This window comes from Ictidomys tridecemlineatus, chromosome 2, assembly GCF_052094955.1.
Source record: "Ictidomys tridecemlineatus isolate mIctTri1 chromosome 2, mIctTri1.hap1, whole genome shotgun sequence".
Classification (NCBI taxonomy): Eukaryota; Metazoa; Chordata; class Mammalia; order Rodentia; family Sciuridae; genus Ictidomys; species Ictidomys tridecemlineatus.
Window position 1 is genome coordinate 232,001,753 of NC_135478.1, and position 21,178 is coordinate 232,022,930.

At 57.8% G+C, this 21,178-nt stretch overlaps 1 protein-coding gene across 2 annotated transcripts in view; it reads left to right on the top strand.

The window, feature by feature from the left end:
* Positions 1–6,395, top strand: part of Dync2i1 (dynein 2 intermediate chain 1) — a 77,360-nt gene extending 70,965 nt beyond the window's left edge. For both annotated transcript variants that reach the window (XM_078040951.1, XM_078040950.1), the window contains one exon: positions 5,708–6,395. In XM_078040951.1, the coding sequence (XP_077897077.1) occupies positions 5,708–5,924 (217 nt within the window). In that variant the 3' untranslated portion in view covers positions 5,925–6,395. The remainder of the gene's footprint in view (positions 1–5,707) is intronic.
* Positions 6,396–21,178: the final 14,783 nt, after the last annotated feature.

The following is a 21,178-nucleotide window of genomic DNA, read 5'->3' on the forward strand; positions in this document are numbered from 1 at the left end:
CCAGCTCTGTGCCTCCCAGGAGCCTGGAGCCCTACCCGCTTCTCATCCACACAGCTGACCCTGTGAAGATGATGTTCAGAGGTGAGCTGTTTCCCACAACCGTGTGCATCCAGGGTCCTGTCCAGCACCTGGTGCACATCTGGTGTGACATTCAGGGCAAACACAATCGGGAAGCACAGCTTTTCTGTTCTTCCCCTGCCAGATACAAGTGAACTCGTGTCTGCCTAATAGCTGTTGCTGTTTTAGGAGACTGAAAAATAACCCCTTTCTCTCTTCTGCTGGTGTTTGGAATCAACTACTGCACGAGAACATAGGGAGTGACAGGCACACTCCTTGTCTGGCTGGGGCTGTTGAAGCTGCTTGGAGAGTTGGCTTTTATCTGTGGCCATCGGGCTTGCCAGCTCTCGAGCCCAGAACCTAAGATGTCCAGAGCAGCCAGCTGCCCTGGGCAGTGCCCACCCCAGAGCAGGACCCTGTGCACAGTAGGGACACATGGAATGCAAGCTCCACTCACGGATGCCACCAGAGGGGACGGGCCCTGCCCGCCCCCTCCTCCTCTGAACTCACTGCCTAACACTGTTAGTAATACTGGGAGCTGCAAGGTGATTGGCTGGGAAGTAGCCGGGCAAGGCAGACTTCCCTTGTAAAGAGGGGCACCCTGCCCGGCCACGTCCGGCAAGCAAGCACACTTGGGAAATATACTGCCCCCTGCTCTGCTCAATTTGCTAAATTTAAAATGGGGGTGGGCAAGGGAAAGGACTGTATATAAAATGTCCATGATCGCTACAGGTGGGAGGCTCAAAATGGCTGTGATTGGATCTTGCGCCAAATTAAAGAGAAGTACTATATTCTTTAAAGGGACCACTGGACTTTCTCTTCTCACAGGGTCCTTGTAGGGAGGGCCCTGGAGGGAGGTGCACCCTGCCAGCACCAGGTCCAGGTCAAAAGACATGGTCTGCTCGTTGCAGGATGTCCATCACATGTCGGGGAGGAGACTTTTCTGCCATGCACATGTATGTCACCCCATGCACATGCATGTCACACACACATGTATGCTGACCCCATGAACATGCATGTTGCCCCCACACATTTATGTCTACCCCCACACATATATGTCAACCTCACACATGTATGTCAACCTCATACACATCTACTTCACACACATGCACATGTATGTCTACCTCACTCACCTATATGTCTACCTCACGCACATGCATGCTGACCTCAAAATATGTATGTCTACCTCACACATGTATGTCAACCTCATACACACATGTCTACCTCATGCACATCATGCCAACCTCACACCCATGTATGTTGACCTCATGCACATGTATGTTCACCCACACACATGTATGTCAACCTTATGCACATACTTAGAGCTTGATTCTCAACCCAGGCTGCAAATTCTTATGTTTTTAATTAAATAGCATTTACAAAATGCCTCCGCAGGCTCACCCGCCTGCGCCCGCCTGAGATTGAGGCTGGGACGGTGTCTGTCCAGTCTTCAGGTAGTCATGATTGCACTGAGAACAGCTGACCTGTCCCCAGATGTCTGATCATAGCACTCTGCCGTCTGACTTCCGCCCCAGCCTCCGCCCGGCCCGCCTGCCCTCGCTGCCCATCTCTGGATCACAGTTTGCTCCTCTGAGATCTGGGAAGTAGAGGTGTGCGGTTGTGTGTGTGTGTGCACTCCTGATTTTTTGGCTCTAGTGAGGATGTCCCTTTTGCCAATAAATCAGTTTCTTCCTTCTCTGTGTCCTCTTCCCTCCTCCTCACATGGGTAAGGTGTCCTCTCGGCCGGTCGACTCTCCCCTACAATGCCTCTTGGATCAAATATAGCACCCCGGCCTGGCCCACTTATCCCTTGGACAACCAAAGCAGATGGCCCCTTTTTGGTCCCTGGATCCCTCCGTTCTAAGGGATCTCTTCCAGGCTTTCTTCTTGCCCCATCCAATCCTGCTCTCTGCACCCCTTGCAAACCTCTACAGATTCTTCTAGCCTGTCCAAAGGGCGCTCAACAGATGACAGTTCTCCTACTTAATTTCTTGGCCTTAAAGGGATATTGGGCCTCTCTACAAAAGGCCCCAATAGCATGTATCTAGGGTTCTCTATCTCTCAAGGGGAAAAGGCCATTACAGTAGGCAGAAAACAGCTTATTGTGTCTATACCTACACCAAAGACCAAAGATGACTCTCCTTCTTGGGTTTGGCTGGGTACTTCAGGGCCTGGATTCCTAATTTCTCCCTCCTCGCCAGGCCACTATATAATCTAGCCAAGGGCCCCCAAGATGGACCCCTACCCTAGCGGTAGGGAAGCCCTTTACAAAAAGGCCCTCCTCTGGGCACCCGCCCTGCACCTCCCGACCTCTCCCGACCCTTCACCCTCTCTGTACACGAGAATCAGGGAAAAGTCTGGGTGTTCTGGGTCAGGAATATGGCCCCACATTTGCACCAATGGCCTCTCTATCTAAACAGCTTGACCTACCGTCAGGGCCTGGTCCCCATGCTTCAGAGCCCTAGCAGCAGCCCATGACCTCCAGAAAGAAGCCTTGCTCGGCCGAGATATTGTCTCTCAATTCAATACAACCATCTCATCTTTGGCTCCCTGCTAACCATCTCATCTCCTCACCATCCAAAGGATTTCCTTGTTGAGAGCCACAGCCAAAGGGGCCCCAGCAAACTTCTAGCTGCCAGCAAATTTCCAGCTGCCGGCCGATGATTGGCTCACAGTGGCCCCAGCAACATTTAGCTGATTGGCTCCTCTGCGGTGATGTTCATTGGGCTGTTTCCCTGCCCTTCAGACTGCCAGCTGATGATTGGCTCACAGCGGCCCCAGAAACATCTAGCTGATTGGCTCCTCCACGGAGCTGCTCATTGGGGGACTTCTTTGGCTCCGCCCACACGACCCAGCCAATCGGCCTCAAGAGCAGGAGGATTGTGGGAGGTGGAGAGGCTGGTGTGGGGGTGAGAGGTTTGTGGAAGCCGGTGGTGGCAGTTGGGCTCTGAGGGTTTTCCCTGAGGAGCTGTTTTGTTTGGCGTTTGTAGTTCTAAAAATAAAGTTAGTTTCTTTTGACAAGTGGCTCCTGAATCGTGCCCAGCCAGACTGCGGCATTTGGTGGCAGCACGGGGAGCGACTGAGGGTAAGTAAACTGCCCGCCCCTGAGGGCAGGGCGAGAGGATGGGTAGCCATTCTAAGTCTCCTCTTTTGTTTTGCTTCACTTTTGTTTTAAGTTTCCTGTCCCTGGAGATGAGTGAGAGGGAAGAAAAACCACTCACATCGGAGGAACAGATAGGGAGAAAGGACGGATGGACACGTCAGGAGGACAGAAAGGCTGATATAATGATTTTGTGTGGTTCCATTTTTATTGGATTCTGTCTTGGTTTTGTTTGGCTGTGGCTCTCAACATTTCCTCACTTACAAGGGGCTACAGTCACTTCCTCCTTCCAGGGTTCTAAACCCCGCCTCCCTCCTCCCATCTTCTCCCTCACGAGATCCCGTCCACAAATGCCTGCAGGTGTTAGAGACGGTGTCACCCTGCCCTGCCACCATTTCTGAGGGACCCCTGCCCTCTTGCCTCCTCTGGTTCTCAGGTGGTAGCTCCTTTATACATGAAGGGGTTAAAGTGAGGGGTATGCTGTCGTTTCCCTCTCACCATCATAGAGGCAAACCTCTCCCACCCAATCCCACCAACCAACAAGCTGAACTCAGAGCTGCCACAGGGCATGCGAGCTATCGGAGGGAAAATCCCTCTCCCTATATACAGATTCCAAATACGTCTTCCATATCCTGATCTCCCACGCAGCCATTTGGAAGAAAGGGGGCTATGGACCACCAGAGGGACGGCAGTCATTAATTCCACACTTTTTTCTGGCCTACTACGAGCCTCCAGCTGCCTTCCCAACTGGGAATAATCCATTGCAAGGCCCCAAACTGATTCCTCCCTTACTACTATGGGGAATTGCCGCAGTCTGGCTGGGCACAAATCACGAGCCACTGAAGCAGGAACAAACTTTATTTTTGAACTGCAAGAAAAAACCTCACACACGCTCCTGAGGAATCCTCCCGCAAGCCATGCGGCTCCTGCAGGAACCCCCAGCCGGAAATAGCTCTCTGGGAAATCCCTCCTCCCGCACTTCCCCAACCAATAGGAACTCCCGGGGAATCCCGGGAAATCCCCATGAGAACCCCAAAATAGCGCGAGAACTCAAAAGTAGCGGCAGAGGCGGATATTTATGCCTCGCCTGTCAATCAATACTGTTGGCAAAATGCCCAGGGGCCATACAGACTGGCTGTGGCTCTCAGCAGGGAATTCCAAGGCCCATCAAGTGGCTCCATCAGCCGCCCTACAGAGCTTTACCTCCTCTCCGCTACTCTTGGTTACCACCGGGGATCGGCCCAAAGACCCCCAAGCAACTCTTCCAGTTCCTCACTCTCTATTCCATTCTAGTCCACAGGGTCTCACTACTTTCCTTCACTCCTTTTCACCCTTTCCCCACGCGATAAGACCCTCCTACAACAGATCACTTCCGCTTGTCAGATCTGCCAGAGAACCAATACCAGTATCAATACTGGCCCTTGCTGACCCCAGTCTCTCTCAAAACCCTACCTCCTAACACCTGGTCAACTTGTTCACTATTGCCCACCGGGGGAAAAGCCCCCTCTAAAACCAAAACGGGAGGGTCCTGCTCAGGTGACTATGTGCACTCCCTTGGCGGCCAAACTCAAGCTGTCTAACAACCAACTTACCCTGTGGATTCACATTTCCTCCTACACCTTCGTCAGAAGAGCCAACGATCGCTACCTGTCATTAGGTAGTCCTCTTGTCATCCCTCCCCACAAGATCCCCTCAAGCTCTGCCTCTCCCGTGTCTGTTGTTAGCCCAGTACCTAATGCCCCCCTCATTTCTGGCCCCTCTTGGGTCCTCTCTTTGCCCTATGCCTGGAGATTCAAAGTAAGTGACCCTAAGGGCCCCCTCCAGCCAGACCCCCTTCTCCTCCTTACAGACCCCCCTACTTGCTTGGTTCTGGCCGGGAGTGGGACCGTTGTGTGTTGTCCTTCTGACAAACCACTTAGGTGTCCGGAGCACGGAGACCCTGAATAAGTGTGAGCTACCTCTATCATAAGAGAGCACTTCAGTTGCCTTCTGGGCCTACGGAGGAACATGTTTGTTGTTTGCCCTCCCAGTTTCCTAAGAATTCCAAGTATCAGTATTTAAAGTTGAGGTGTTTCACATAAAACCTCGAGAGCGCTGACTGCTCTCAAAGGGAAATCTGGTAACAATGGGCCACTGTCCTCCTTGGCCACCTTCATTCAGAGTGTGGGAGAAGCTATTTTGAGAAAGGTAAAGAGAGAAGCAAGCTGGCACCCAAGTAGGAGAAAGTTTGAAGAGCAGCCTTGAGGAGTGGAATTGAGGGTGTTAGGTGCAGGACAGGCTGGTCTGCAGGGCATGCCAAAGTTAGCTGCAGGATGACCTGGCTTCTCAAACCCTCTGTCTGGTTCTTTATCATCTGTTTGCTTCAAGCCCAAATGCCCAAGCCCTCGCTCAAGGTTGAACACTGAACCCCACTTGTGCCAACAAGGCGGCTTGCAGACTCGGAGACCCCATTGGATTTGGAATATAAAAACTCCCTGTGCCTGTTCCTTCCCCCATCATAAAGTTCGTTCAGACTCAGGTGGGTAAAATTTCTAATCAAGCTTTTACCAGCTTCTTCTCAGGAATGACCAACTCCTGGCTACTGATGATACCTCCATTCGAGACCTATGCCAAATGGACTGACATCATCATGGATCTGTGGTGGCAAGGAACCTTCGTTGATCTGGTTCTTGAAGTTATACCAGTCCTCTCACCCTCCTGTGGGGGCTCTCTACTTCCCTCCAGTTCTCCCATGATGCCCCATCTCAGCAGGAAGCAGCCAGAATGAGTCGACGCCCACTCTCATTTAATAACAAGAAGGGGGGAATGTTGGGAGTCGCCCCAGCTCCAAAGACTAACCTCCCCATACCCCGAGAAGAGCCATGCAATGGTGAGCCCTGCTGGCTCACATGATCCTTACCCACCAATCAGACTAGCCCTGCTGGCTCACATGATCCTTACCCACCAATCAGACTAGCCCTGCTGGCTCACATGATCCTTACCCACCAATCAGACTAGCCCTGCTGGCTCACATGATCCTTACCCACCAATCAGACTAGCCCTGCTGGCTCACATGATCCTTACCCACCAATCAGACTAGTCCTGCTGGCTCACATGATCCTTACCCACCAACCAGAAAGCACTCCATGCCAATTGTCAAACCCTTCAACCGTTAAACTGTCATAACTGTCAAACCGCCCTCGGCTCTATAAATATGCAGAGCTGTTCCTCAAGAAACGGGCATTTTCTCCGACGGCAAGCCTTGATCGTTCTTTCAGCAGGGATGTGGGATTCACACTGCAGGGACGGGCAAGGTGGCTAGTGACCCAGCAACTGGGCTGCCCAGGGCGGGGGCTCCTCTCATGCCTCTGAGTTGCTCAGTCGGTGCCCACTGACTGAGTCTCCTCTGCCGGGTGACCCTTCTCGCTCTGGTGTTGTGGCCCATGTTGTTAGATCACTGTCACCTTGCCAGTGCCCATGACTTGACCCACATTCCCACAGAACACACACACACACACACACAGAGCAAGCCTGTTGTGCACAGCTCAGGAGCAGCAGGGAAGACGCCCAGGTGCCCTATCCAGAGGTGGGAGGCAGGGCTCGTGGTGGGGGCTGGCATGTGGCCAGGCAGAGAGGACTCCTGGGAAGGCAGGGCAGCCCAGGGCGTGTTCCATGGAGTTGCCCCAGGTGACTGAGGTGCATGGTGTGCTGTAGCCTCTGTAGGACCCACAGCTCTGCCCCCACCCTGAGCATCCGGGAGTCCCTGTTGTCTGCCTCTTAGGACCCTGGACACTCAGACCCCCTCTCTGCAGCCGCTCCCACAGCTCTTCAATGCCATGTCTTATTCCTCTCATAGCATTTATCCGAGCCCCTCTCCTTACCATAACAAAACTCCAGAGGCAGGCTACTTCATCAAGAAACGAGGTTTATTAAATAGCTGGCAGTTCTGGAGGCTCAAGGACATGATGCTGGCATGTGCTTGATCAGTGAGGGCCTCGTGGTGGGAGTGCAAGCCAGAGGGAGCCATCGCCCAGCCAGACGGGAAGCAGAGAGTGGTTCAAGGCCAGGCTCCAGCTCCCATAACCATTTGCTCTTGGAAGAACTAACTCAGAGCCCTATGGGATGCTTTGGTCCCTTCCCAGGCCTGGCCCCCAAGGACTTCCCCTCAGCACCTTCCTGGGCCCCACTGCTGGCTGGGGACCAGCGCCCACTGGGTCAGCTGTGGGACCCCCCATAGTTGGCCCAGCAGCCCTGGCCTGGCACCTGCTCCTGGTCTTTCTGCCCACTGTGTGTCTGCTCCAGGAGGCTGGAGGGGTGCCTCTGACTGGGCCCCATCCCGAGCACCGCTGCACAGGGCGCGGTGGCAGCCAGTGTTCCTGGGAGGAGCGTCCAGGCGTCCCGAGAGCTGACAGGGTCAGCGCACTGCTCCCACACAGACACAGACACAGGACCTTCCGAGTCTTTTCCCTGAATGGACTAGAGTACCTGAGCACAGATGGTTTCTACCTCCAGCTATTGGTGATCCTCCATTTTTGAAAATTCTCGCTTTTTACATTCAACAGAAGTTTGGAGGGAAATGATCCAGAGGCAGGAGATGGTCCATGTGCGGTTTTCAAGGCTGCTGGGTCCTGTGGATTGCTGTCCTGGGGCAGCCCTGCTCGGGACCTCAGACCCCGCCCTGGGAGCCCCTGTGGGGGACTGTCTCCGTGGAGCCCTGGGTGCCCGCAGCCTCCACCTGACCCCACGTGGCGACTTGGCCTTCCCTTAGCGCTCACTTGGCTCCACCGGGGTCTAGACTGTTTGCCCATCTCGCTCCTATTAGATCTGTAGACTCCCTGTGGGTGGAGATTAAACTGGATCAGCCTTTGAATCGGCCCTGGTTCATTACAGACCCTCAAGCCATGTTTGAAGAATCGATCATCTCTTGAGGCAGTAATTTTGGTTTAAAAGCTTTCCATTTAATTTCCTGGGCCATCTAAACCATCAATTAAGCAGGAGATCTGATTCTGAGTGCCCTCTTCCCCGTTCTGGGTTGGTCTGGTTCCAGGCTCTGCCTCGGGCGAGAGGCGGGTGCTTTCTCTGTGCCTTCCCTTCCAGCACACTCAGGCCCAGTCTGTGCGGTCCTCCTAAGAACTCGGCCACAGTGTCCTGGTGAGGAGTTTTCCAGCCAGGTGGCTTGGCCTGGGGCTCCGATCTGCTCGCACCAGGAGGAGACGCCTCGCCCCTCCAGGGAGGGTCAGGTAGGAGGAGCAGGAGTGGCCCGGCCCTGTTTGGGCCATTTTCTACACAAGCCACTCACACCTCAGCCATGGCCGGCCCCACAGCCTGCTCTCCAGCAGCAGAGGCTTCCTCTCCATCGCTGCACCGTCCCACCCTCCCTCACGTCCTGCTGCAGCTGCCCCAGTGAGCCTCATTGCAGACCCCACCCCCTCACCATCACCCACAGGAAATGGTCCTTGCGTTGAGTCAAACGGAACTGACCACATCTCTGAGGCCCCCTGGACTATTTCACACGGGGTTAGAATAAGTCGGTTCCCCTGAGTGTGACTCACACACTGAAACGAGACCACAGTACGAGGTCCTGCTCACGTTCTTACTCACGCATAAAGTACTGATACTAAGAGCAAGGCACTTCACACGTGTCCTTCTGAAGTTAGGTTTATTTCTCTAATCAAGCGATAGGTGCACAATAAAGATAATTGGAATCATGTTAAACTATTTTTCAAAAAAGGAAAGAAATGGAAGTCCTACTACCCAGGGAGAAATGCTCTTAAAACTACTGCAGTTCTAGGATCTTCTAAGGGACGCACGTGTGTGGCCAGGGCCTGTGCAGGAGGTGGGTTTGTAAGAGACACTCAACCCCTTCTTTCATTTGCTTCAGGGACTTTGGGATCCCGTGGAAGACGGTGCCCTGGTCCCATGTCGCCAGCCAGCTAATAGCGGGCTATTTTGGGGGTGATGTTGGAAGGCCTTCCAGGACCTGTTCTGGAGCCCCGGGCAAAGCCGTGGAGGCATGTCCAGGAGTCCAGGGGAGACTCAGGTCCTGGGGAAGATCTCCCAAGTCCCTGGACACACCTGCCCCGGTGTGCGGCTCCTGAGGAATTCTGGCCTCCCTGGCTGCCTGCGTGGGTCCACCTCCTGACCAGGCCGCATGCCTGCAGGGAGTTGCTCCTCGTGAGGTCTCCACTTGCTCCATGTTGGTGACTGGACCACCCGCCCGGGACCAGAAGGGCTGGCGCAGTGCCCACAGCGGTCTGTCTCGCGGTAGGAGGAGGCCTCCTGGCCCCTCTGCAGGGCAAATTCCCTTCCGTGCTGAGGAGCAGGTGCCAGTCGAGAGCCGGGAGCCGGGTGAGTAGGAAAGGGCCCCCGTGGTGGGGTGGACCTGAGCCACCCCAACATAAACCAGAGGTTCTGCCACAGGAGCGTTTTTCTTGGCCTTTGCAGTGTTTTATAAATGTTCACATCGTTTCCAAGGGGCAGGGCCTCCCCACGCCTCCCCCTCCCTGCCTGGTTCCCGTAGGCGCTGAGCTGGTGACTCTGGAATCCGTGGGATGGAGGTCTAAACAGTCCCCCAGATGCCACAGTGAGGCTGCTGGGCGGAGGAACTAGGGCGCAGACTCCCGTGTCTGGCACTGCCCAGCGTTGGGCGGGGCCTGAGCTGCCCCTGGGGGTCATGCTGAGGCTGGTAGCCCCTGTGCCAACCTGGCTGGTGGAGCTCCGTCTGTGCCACGGGGTGAGAAGTGACCCTGCTTCAATGCCCGCACCAACAGAAGTGTTTTTGTCAGGCCCCGGTCTGGAACCCAGCTGGCCAGCGTGGTGTGTGGGCTAGGAGTGGCTGCAGCCTCTTTGCACCCGTTTTCCCGGGACTTGGGGGCTTTCCTGGTTGTGGCTGCAACGGTGGAGATGAACGGTGGTCACAGAGGTCGGTCCACAAGCTGAACTGCACAGGGCCTGGACCCTGGTCTAGACTCACAAAGTCATGCCAGCAGCCGTGGGCAGGAGGAAGCAGGATGGGTGGAGAGTGGTGCGGCCTGTGGGGCAGAGTCCAGCACAGCCCTGCCCTGTGGGACACTGGGAGGTGAGCCCCCGCCAAAGTCAGGCCTGCACTGTGGAAGGAGGGAACACGTGGGGACCTTCAGAGGCCAGGACCGCACATGGGGACACGCTCCTTCCCCTTGCTCAGCTCTTGGCTACAAAGCACAGGGAGAGGTGGGAGATGGGGCTTTGGAGCCCAGAAACCTCGGGGCTCCCAGCTTTCCCGCGAGCCAGCGAGCTTCTTCCTACCCAGCACGGCCCTTGGAATCGGTGATGCTCTTGCCCTGCCCACTGGGCTGACTGTGGGATGACCGGCTGTGGGGATGTGGCTGCCACGAGCAAGAGCAAGAGGAGAGCAGGACGTAAAGCCACATCAGGGCTGGGTGAGCCCCGGGCCGCTGCTTTTCTCCGTCTCTGCCGCGGCTGCGCCCAGGTGTCTCTGTCCAGGGGTTAAGGCTCCTATTAGGACCCTGGCCAGCTGGGTGGGGCACGGGTGGGGCTCCTTGTTCACTTCCTCCCTCCTCTGCAGACCCTGGCTGGGTCTGGGTGCCCCGCGTCCTTCTGGCCTGTTCCGACCTGCATTGCTGCTTGCAGTCTGCCCTGCTGCCGGCTGTAGGACACCTGCCTCCCAGACGTGGCCTCTGGCCAGCTTGTCATCCACCGGGCAGATGGTGCTCAGAGGAGCTCTTTGCTCACTTCTCCAAATCTAAGAAACCTACACTCCTGTTAAGAGGTGCTCCAGATTCCACAGCACCTGTCTTTCTCATGTCGTCCAAACTTTAGTACAGAGATATTTTTGGAGAGCCACTTCCTTTTTGGATTCTAATGCCAGCATGCCAACCGAGGCCTGGCTCCTGGTGGCCGATGAGCCCTGTCTCGTTGTGCTGGCTCTTGCAGGACCATCGTGGCCATCTCCTACGTCCCGGGAGAACTACTGTGGGTAACGGCTGTTTTATTTATATCATGTTTTGTTCTCACCTGTTGGGAATACAGAACTTCCATTCACTGAAAATTAACAAGGACGCTACAGTTCACTCCTGAGCGGGTGTGAAGGGAAAGCCTTGCTGTTGCTGGCCAGTGGGACTCCCTGGTGCCGTCGGGTGGCGGTGTGCCTGCTGAGTGTGTCTAGTGGGTTGTTCACTGTGACAGCCTTCTGCTCCTGCCTCTAATCACTCAGTCCAAGATGACAGGCACAGGTCCCTGTGATCTGCTTGAGCCACATGGTGAATCTTTGGGACAATTTACTGCAGACACTTGGAGGCCTGGAGGCCCTGGCCACCAAACACACTGGTCACCCAGGGACAGTGAGTTGTACCTACCTGCCACTGTGAGTAAGGTCAGTTCGTCACCTACGGTGCACGCATGTCCGCCCTGCCTAAGATTCACGGTGGCACGAGCTGTCCACGATCACGGAAGATGGGAGGACCAAGTAGAAGGTTTTCAAAACAACTTGTTATCCGCCCACTGGACACTTGCCTGCCACCATGTTGCATCAGGGGCTCCTTATCTGAAAGGCCCAGGGAGTTCTAGTCGCCCACTGGCAACATGCCCACCGCCATGTCTGAAAGGCCCGGGAGTTCTAGCCGTCCACTGGCACCATGCCCACCGCCATGTCTGAAAGGCCCGGGAGTTCTAGCCGTCCACTGGCAACATGCCCACCGCCATGTCTGAAAGGCCCGGGAGTTCTAGCCGTCCACTGGCACCATGCCCACCGCCATGTCTGAAAGGCCCGGGAGTTCTTGGGGAGACTCCCAACACTGACCCCGGTGGCTCTGCTCTCCTGGGAGCCCCTGGCACGTCACACAGGGGTCTCACTGCTGCCCACTGCCGATCACACTTGTCTGTGGCCAACTTGCTGGTCAGCCAGCTGGGGCCTGACAGGGGCTGGACGTGGGTGGGTGTCCTATGAACTTGTCACGTGGCCCTTTTCATCTGGAGGTTTTGGTTTGGGGTTTCTGGAAATGTCTTTATGATCTTATTGTGTGGCACACAAGGGCCAGGCAGTGGCCTCCCGAGACCTTTATCCCAACACGTCAGGCTGAGGTGTCTCCTGCTGTTCAGAGTCCCCAGGGGGTGGGTGGAGACACAGTGAGGCCCTCTGCAGCTGCGAAGGTACCCACCCTCCGCCACACCTCCCTCTGCTCTGTGTCTACGGGGGCCTGCGGAGCCCACTGTCTCTTCAGCTGCCTGCCCGTCCGAGGGTCCTGCTGCCTGTGTGGCCGCTGGCATCTGCAGGAACAGGGCTCAGTCCCCCAGGCCGGCCCAGGCTTCTCCCTTTTGTCTCTTGCCCCTGTTCTGTCCGTCTGCATCCTGGCCCCCACACTGGAAAGGTCAGGAGGAGCCAGGGCTGGGCTCAGGGTTAAATGGGTCAACCGCAGCCTCTGCGGTGGCTGCCCTAACCAATGAGCACACCCCCTAGCTGGGCGCTGGGGCTTCAAGTGTGGCCACCACAGACGATGGCTGAGGCCGGGAAATGGCTGCGTCCTAAGGAACAGCAGCTCCTCCAGGAGGAGACAGGGCAGGGTGGGGAGGCAGATGGAGGCTGAGCCGGCCTCCTGCTCGCACCGCAGGGGGCCAGCAGTCAGGGCCTCCAGGTCCTCCCTGTCCCCAGGGTTGATTCTGAGAGCCAGCAGGACTCAGGGTGGTTCCTGCTGTGAGGGGACCTGGGGCGGCCAGCACCTGAGACCGAGAGCCCAGAGATCTGCCCTCAGCAGCCTGGAGCCTTCCCACCCACCCAGGAACTGGGCCGCAGAGGCCACCGGAGAGGAGGGAGTCCCTCTGTCCTCTGGGCCTGGACGCCATCTTCCTGCCCTCAGACCCTGGCGTTCCTGGGGCTGAACAGGCCACAGGTGAGGGGGGAGTCCCTCTGTCCTCTGGGCCTGGACACCCTCTTCCTGCCCTCAGACCCTGGCGTTCCTGGGGCTGAACAGGCCACAGGTGAGGGGGGAGTCCCTCTGTCCTCTGGGCCTGGACACCCTCTTCCTGCCCTCAGACCCTGGCGTTCCTGGGGTGAACAGGCCACAGGTGAGGGGGGAGTCCCTCTGTCCTCTGGGCCTGGACACCCTCTTCCTGCCCTCAGACCCTGGTGTTCCTGGGGCTGAACAGGCCACAGGTGAGGGGGGAGTCCCTCTGTCCTCTGGGCCTGGACACCCTCTTCCTGCCCTCAGACCCTGGCGTTCCTGGGGCTGGACAGGCCACAGGTGAGGGGGGAGTCCCTCTGTCCTCTGGGCCTGGACACCCTCTTCCTGCCCTCAGACCCTGGCGTTCCTGGGGCTGAACAGGCCACAGGTGAGGGGGGAGTCCCTCTGTCCTCTGGGCCTGGACACCCTCTTCCTGCCCTCAGACCCTGGCGTTCCTGGGGCTGAACAGGCCACAGGTGAGGGGGGAGTCCCTCTGTCCTCTGGGCCTGGACACCCTCTTCCTGCCCTCAGACCCTGGCGTTCCTGGGGCTGAACAGGCCACAGGTGAGGGGGGAGTCCTCTGTCCTCTAGGCCTGGACACCCTCTTCCTGCCCTCAGACCCTGGCGTTCCTGGGGTGAACAGGCCACAGGTGAGGGGGGAGTCCCTCTGTCCTCTGGGCCTGGACACCCTCTTCCTGCCCTCAGACCCTGGCGTTCCTGGGGTGAACAGGCCACAGGTGAGGGGGGAGTCCGCTGTCCTCTGGGCCTGGACACCCTCTTCCTGCCCTCAGACCCTGGCGTTCCTGGGGCTGAACAGGCCACAGGTGAGGGGGGAGTCCCTCTGTCCTCTGGGCCTGGACACCCTCTTCCTGCCCTCAGACCCTGGCGTTCCTGGGGCTGGACAGGCCACAGGTGAGGGGGGAGTCCCTCTGTCCTCTGGGCCTGGACACCCTCTTCCTGCCCTCAGACCCTGGCGTTCCTGGGGCTGAACAGGCCACAGGTGAGGGGGGAGTCCCTCTGTCCTCTAGGCCTGGACACCCTCTTCCTGCCCTCAGACCCTGGCGTTCCTGGGGCTGAACAGGCCACAGGTGAGGGGGGAGTCCCTCTGTCCTCTGGGCCTGGACACCCTCTTCCTGCCCTCAGACCCTGGCGTTCCTGGGGCTGAACAGGCCACAGGTGAGGGGGGAGTCCCTCTGTCCTCTGGGCCTGGACACCCTCTTCCTGCCCTCAGACCCTGGCGTTCCTGGGGCCGAACAGGCCACAGGTGAGGAGGGAGTCCCTCTGTCCTCTGGGCCTGGACACCCTCTTCCTGCCCTCAGACCCTGGCGTTCCTGGGGCTGAACAGGCCACAGGTGAGGGGGGAGTCCCTCTGTCCTCTGGGCCTGGACACCCTCTTCCTGCCCTCAGACCCTGGCGTTCCTGGGGCTGAACAGGCCACAGGTGAGGGGGGAGTCCCTCTGTCCTCTGGGCCTGGACACCCTCTTCCTGCCCTCAGACCCTGGCGTTCCTGGGGCTGAACAGGCCACAGGTGAGGGGGGAGTCCCTCTGTCCTCTGGGCCTGGACACCCTCTTCCTGCCCTCAGACCCTGGCGTTCCTGGGGCTGAACAGGCCACAGGTGAGGGGGGAGTCCCTCTGTCCTCTGGGCCTGGACACCCTCTTCCTGCCCTCAGACCCTGGCGTTCCTGGGGCTGAACAGGCCACAGGTGAGGGGGGAGTCCCTCTGTCCTCTGGGCCTGGACACCCTCTTCCTGCCCTCAGACCCTAGCGTTCCTGGGGCTGAACAGGCCACAGGTGAGGGGGGAGTCCCTCTGTCCTCTGGGCTTGGCCACCCTCTTCCTGCCCTCAGACCCTGGCGTTCCTGGGGTGAACAGGCCACAGGTGAGGGGGGAGTCCCTCTGTCCTCTGGGCTTGGCCACCCTCTTCCTGCCCTCAGACCCTGGCGTTCCTGAGCGTGGGCCTTGGGCTTGGCCTGGAACAGTGCCCCTTGGCTCCCTGGGTCTCCAGCTTGCGGACAGTAGAGGCAGGGTTTCTCCAGAGCCCTGTGGCCAGTTTTCACAGGGACCTCTTGTTGTGTCCCCACTCGTATCCTCCTGGTTCTGTGTCTCTGAGGGTCCCTAGTACAGTGGTCACTGTGGTGCCACAGGTACTTTGGGTCCTAGAAAAGTCTCAGAGACGTCGAGAACTGTGGTTGACCTGGGGTGAACCCTGCTCGGGGGTCGCTGGACCCCTGCTGGGTTTCTGTAAGCACGGGGCATTTGTGTGGACTTGAGGCGTCTTCTCCCTGAAGGGACGGCTCAGCTGTCCGTGGCAGGGTGAAGTTGGAGGCCCCCCATGGTGCGTCACAGAGAAATAGGCCAAGAGGCCAGGGCCAGTCTGGACCTCCGTCCCTGTCATCCCATCCAGAGGAGCTAAGTGCCCAGGATGTCTTGAGAAGCACCTGAGGGAGAAGCTGGTGTGTGCGGAGTGGCGACCTGTGCACGTGTGTACGGGCACACACGTGCACGTGCGTGGTGTGTGCAGGCACGTGCCCCTTTCTGGGATCTCCTGAAGTTCTTGGTCCTGCTGTGGCAGAGAGGGACTCTCCACATGCTCAGCATGCCGACCACTAAGTTCCTGTTGGCTACTTAGCCCAGGCATCCTGGCCTTGGGCAGGCTCATGTCACAGGCTACGGGCTGGCTTCCCAGCACAGGGTCCTGTGGCTTTGCCTGGCTGATCCTGCTGGCCCAGGTGACCCTCCTGGTGGATCTGTGTGTGTGGATGGGTGTGCACAGTGTGTCTTGTTCAAACCTGGCTGTTGGAAAGGCTCCTGATGACTTTTCCTCCTGCGTGGTGCCCAGCCGGGGACTTCTGGAGCCTCCTGTCTCCCTTGGACTGATGGACAGATGAGCTTCTCTTGTTAACTCCCTGGGGAGAAGGAAGATGTTCATCTCTGCTGGAGTCTGGGAGGAACACAGCACTTGAGGGTGTCAAAGAGGCTGCTCTGGCCCCTTCCTTGCACCCTCATCCCCAGCAGAGGACAGGTGAAAGGGTGCCCACAGAGAAGGGGCAGGGCTGAGGCCAGACCAGGCTTCTAGGCATGTGCCCACCCTGGTTTGTCTGCAGCACCAGGAGGGATGGTGACCCCTCAATGCCCGTGTCTGGCCATCCTGGGGCATCAAGCTGTGTCCCCACAGCCCCTGAACAATATACCTGCCCATCACTCCTGGGTTCATGCCAGGTGCCTCCACCGTGTGTTCCTGCCATGTCCCTGGTCTCTGGCTCCATGTCCTGTCCCTCCACCCCTGAGTTTCACATCCTCTCTCCATCCTGGGCTCCTGTCAAGACCCCTCCCTCCCTCTTCCTTGATTCCTCACCACATCCTTGGATTCCATCTAGGTTAAATGAGATAGCTCACCAGGAACCGTTAGCCCAGTTCCCTACAGTTTGGCAAAGCAGACGAGGGTGAGCTTTAATCTGTGTTGATTCTCAAGATCGGTCCTGCTTGGTTAGCTGTGGTCATTTAATTTGAGAAAATAAGAGACTGAATCCTTTAGCGTGTTTGGCTCATGGTCATGCATAAGAAATCTGCTCCTTAGTCAGGAGGTTTTGTGTTTCCATGGCAACAGGACAACAAACACTGACCAGAACCAGGGGAACAGCCTAAATGAGTGTCCTTTAAAGGCAGGAGTGGGCCAGCCCAGGCCCCTGGCCAACCCTGCCAGCCCTTGGCGGTGGGCAACCTGGGCCTGTTCCTGCTGGCTCACACTGTTGACGAGTGGTCCCCCCACATGCTGCCGAGGTACCCCGCTGCAGGGTTTGCTTTCTTCTGGCTGGTTCTGGCTTGTTTTCTGCCTCTATTGGCCTTGAACACGGCCTGTCACCCGCCAAGTAGGACTGATCAGACAGGTGGGTCTGGCTGCTGGCTGTTCCTCCCGGCCAGTGGACACGCTCAGACTTCTGTAGCCCACAGCAGCAGACGTCAGCACATGAACCACAGGAGGACGGGATGGGGAGGACGGTCCCTCCCGGGGCACCTTGGGAAGGCTCGCTGCTCAGCTTCTCTTGGTATTGGAGCAAGAGCTATGGGTGCGAGGAATCCCGCCTTCCCAAACTGCAGCAAGGAAGCACTGGTGTGGGGTTAAAGAGTAGCTCTTTTTTCCAGAGAGGGAAGCTTCAATTTCTAGACAGGTTCTTAGTGGGCCTCCTTGTGAAAGCCCAGATGTGCACCGACGTTCTGGCCTGAGGCAGAATGGCCATCTCACATGGATGGCCCAGCCATGCTGGCCACAAACAGGCTGTGTGTTTTGTGCCCAGTGGGCTGCAGGCCTGGGCCCGCACCTTGCCTGGCCCTGAAGCTACAAGGGTCCACCACCAGCGCCTGTGAGTTGAGGTCAGAGGACCAGCAGACTCACCGGAGGGCTGGCGGGCAGCTCTCAGGGCAGTGGTGGCACCTCGCCACCTGCCTGGGAGCCCCAGGTCAGCTCGGTGGCCCTCAGGGGCCCCGCACCCCTGGAGCAGAGGCTGGTCTGGGTGGTGGGTTGGGCTGGGCCAGGGAGCCATGGTGACTTGGTAACACAGGTGTTCCCCTCCCCTGTGGGGTACCCTTGCCTGGGCGTGGCAGCCGTGCCAGGGCGGGGACGTGGGAAACCCCGACTGCATCTGGTCACCACAGCATCAGAGACCCCGCCTCTGGCTCCCCAGGGTCCGGCACACAGCCAAGTGGTGGCCAGCTGCCAGGAGGCCCCATGTGGCTTCCTTCCTGTCCCTGTGCTCAGGGGCTCTGCTAAACCGTGCTGCTGCAGGGTGCTCTCCGCGGGGCACTGCAGCAGGTGGGTTCCAGACACAGGCCACCCTGCCCTCCCGGCGCTCTGAGGGTGTCCTGTGATCAGCTGTGCGTCCTTGGTTGTGGTGTCCCCAGGACGTGTCCACTGGCATCATCCGGGGCTCTGAACACTGGGGGAGGGCGGGTGCTGCCCCTCGAGGCCCTGGGACCTCCTGTCCAGGAGCTGGTGCCCGCTGGACGGCGGCTTCCGGGACACCCTTCCCGGCAGGTGGGCCTGGCGGTGGCTTTTCTTACATGCTTAACGGGGGCCAGGGGTGGAGACTGAAGTGGGGTCTCCTCGGCTGTGGGAGACGCTCTCTTCAGGGGCCCCGGTGGGGGCTGACTCTCTCCAGGGCCTTCTAGGAGGCTGTGTCCTGTCTCCTCCTCCACTCGGGGTCTTGCTCTGCCCTTGGGGCCCGGCTCTCCCCTGGCATTCAGCAGTTTGACTGGTCCCCTCTACTTTCAGTGACTTGTCCTTACTTGGGCTTTGCTGAGGTCCCTGGATCTGGGAAGGGGCCAGTGGATCAGAATGGACATGTCTTGGACGGGTCTGTCCTCTCCGGTGTCTCTGGCATTCGAGGTACACATATGCCATCTCTCGGAACCGTGCCCGGGTCACTGGGAATCTGTTCATTTTTAGAAATGTTTTTGATGGGCTAACTTCCACTGACCTGTTTTTAAGCTCACAAATATTTTGTTTTGATGTATTTAATCTGATGTTGATCTTGTCAGTCAAAAGAGTGGATATTCTTTAAATAACACTGGTGTTTACTTGGGAACGGCAGAGCATGCGCCAGGAATGCATGTGCCGGAGTAAACTATGAGTGTATTCCAGGAGGTTGGGGAGGGGAAGGGGTTTCCTGCTCTTTTACTTTTGTTTGTTTTTGAAACTGGATGCGTCTTCCAAAAGCCACTCTGCCACATCCTCGGTCTTTTTATTTTATTTGGGGGCAGGGTCTGGCTAGTTGCTGAGGCCGGCCTCAGACTTGTGAGCAGCTGGGATGACCGCTCTGTGAGTCGGGCGTTCACTGCTGTGGCCAGAATACCTGACAAGAGCAATTGAGAGGAGGAGACGTTGATTTGGGGCTCACGGTTTCAGAGGTCTCAGTTCATTGTGGGTCCACTCCGTTGCTCTGGGCCCAAAGTGAGGCCAAAGTGCCCGTGGAAGAAAGCTGTGCCCCTCACGGTGGGGTCAAGGAGCAGAGAGAGAAGGGACCCCAGGAAGAGCACCCCCCGGCCACGCCCACAGTGACCCACCTCTCCAGCCCCCCGCGCCATCCGCACTGGGAGGAACGGCGTCTCACAGCTCTGCTGACCTGATCACCTCCGTCTGACTATTCCTGCACCAACACAGGGGTTTTGGGAGATGACTCATATTCAAACCACAGCATCCTGACCCTGGCCCCCAAAGCCCGAGCCACTTCACAGCACAAATGCATTTAGTGCGTCTCCAAGAATCCCACAGTCTCAGCAGTTCCAGTGGCCCCCAAATCCGAGTCCAAAGCCTCATCTGAGGCTCAAGGCAAACTCTTGGCTCAGATCCCCAGTAAAGATCAAAAGCAAATTACACATCTCCAGTAAAAAAAGACGCAGAGTAAACATTCCCACTCCAAAGGGAGAAATGAGGGCCCAGGAAGAAGGGGTGTGGCCAGAGAGACGGAAACCAGCTGGGAAAACAGACCCTAAAGCTCCACCGTTGGCGTCTGGGGCACATGGTGGTGAGATGTGGACTCCAGGGCGGGGCAGCTTGCCCCTTGGCCTTGCTGGTGGCAGCCCATGTGACTCTTTATTCTGACTCCATCTGAGGCCAGCAGCTTTCCTTACAGACAGTTCAAGTTTCCAGTGACTCGCCCTCACCTGCCACAGGAGAGCCCTGTCCCCACCGAGTGGCAGAGGCTGTGGTGAGGCACCAGCAGTCAGCGCAGACCTGGGCGGGGCCTGAGCCCCACCCCAGGTCAGGCTTGTCACAGTGGAGGGGCTGTGCTAGCCACTGCCCCTCCTGGCCCTGCCGGGTGTCAGAGCAGGTGCATGGGGAGAGGCAGGCCCCTGGCTGGGGTCTGACCAGGCGCTGAGCCCCAGTGCGGGGGCAGAATCTGGCTCAGCAGGAGCCTCCCCTCTCTGCTCCAGTCGCAACCCTCTCCTGATCTCTCTGCTGCCAGGGAGCCTCCCTGGGGACCCAAGGTGGCCTGTCTGGAGCACATGGTAGATGACAGGGACCTCTCCTTCAGAGCCTCAGTGTGTGCCCCTGGCTATGCTGAGACCAGGACCCTTTGTGGACAACAGCAGCGGTTGCTGTTTTGGGGTGGTGTGGTGGAGCCCCTTAGGCCCCGGTTTGACCCTTTTTTTGGTACTGGGGATTGAACCCAGGGGTGCGCCACCACTGAGCCACATCCCCAGCCCTTTTTGTGGTACTTGATTTAGAGACAGGGTCTCACCGAGTTGCTTGGGGCCTGGCTAAGTTGCTGAGGCTGGGTTTGAACTTGAGATCCTCCTGCCTCAGCCTCCTCGCCACTGGGATTCCAGGCATTCGCCCGTGGACCTGGCCTCAGGTCGGATCTTGATGGACCCTTGCCCTGACCAGCCTCTGTCGCCTGCTACATCAGGGGTCTAGTTCACAGGAGGGAAATGGGGGTCGAGCCAGGAGTTTATTCGACAGCTTCCCACAGACAGAAGGGTTCTTCCAACTCTATGCCAGGACATCCAGAGCCGGCGTGAGTGGCTCTGGCCACGGGCAGCTCTTGCCCAGCGTGGGTGAGGCTGGGAGAGAAAAGACAGTTTCAGGACCATGCCCCATGTGCTTCTGCAAACCCCTCATTGTAAAGGCGCCCTTGTCCCTTACTGACAAAGGAAGCCAGACAAAGACCGCGGTGGCAGGGTGGAGGGAAGGGAGAGACCAGCAGGCGCACCCGAGGCCAGGTCGTGGGACTGCCCTGTGCTAACTGGGGGGGGCACGGGCCTTCCTGCAGGGTGGACAGGGCCATCCTAGAGAGTGGTCAAGGGCCATCCTGGGGGTGGACAGGGTCACCCTGGAGTGTGGATAGGGCCATCCTGGGGGTGGACAGGGTCACCCTGGAGTGTGGATAGGGCCATCCTGGGGGTGGACTGGTCACCCTGGAGTGTGGATAGGGCTATCCTGGGGGTGGACTGGTCATCCTGGAGTATATTCAGGGTCATTCTGGAGGGTAGACAGGGCCATCCTGGAGTTTGCACAAGGGCCATCCTGGACATGGACACAAGCTATCATTCTTTTCCCACGCCCACAGGAGGACCAACACCAAGAGTGACCCTCGTGTAGATGTGGACA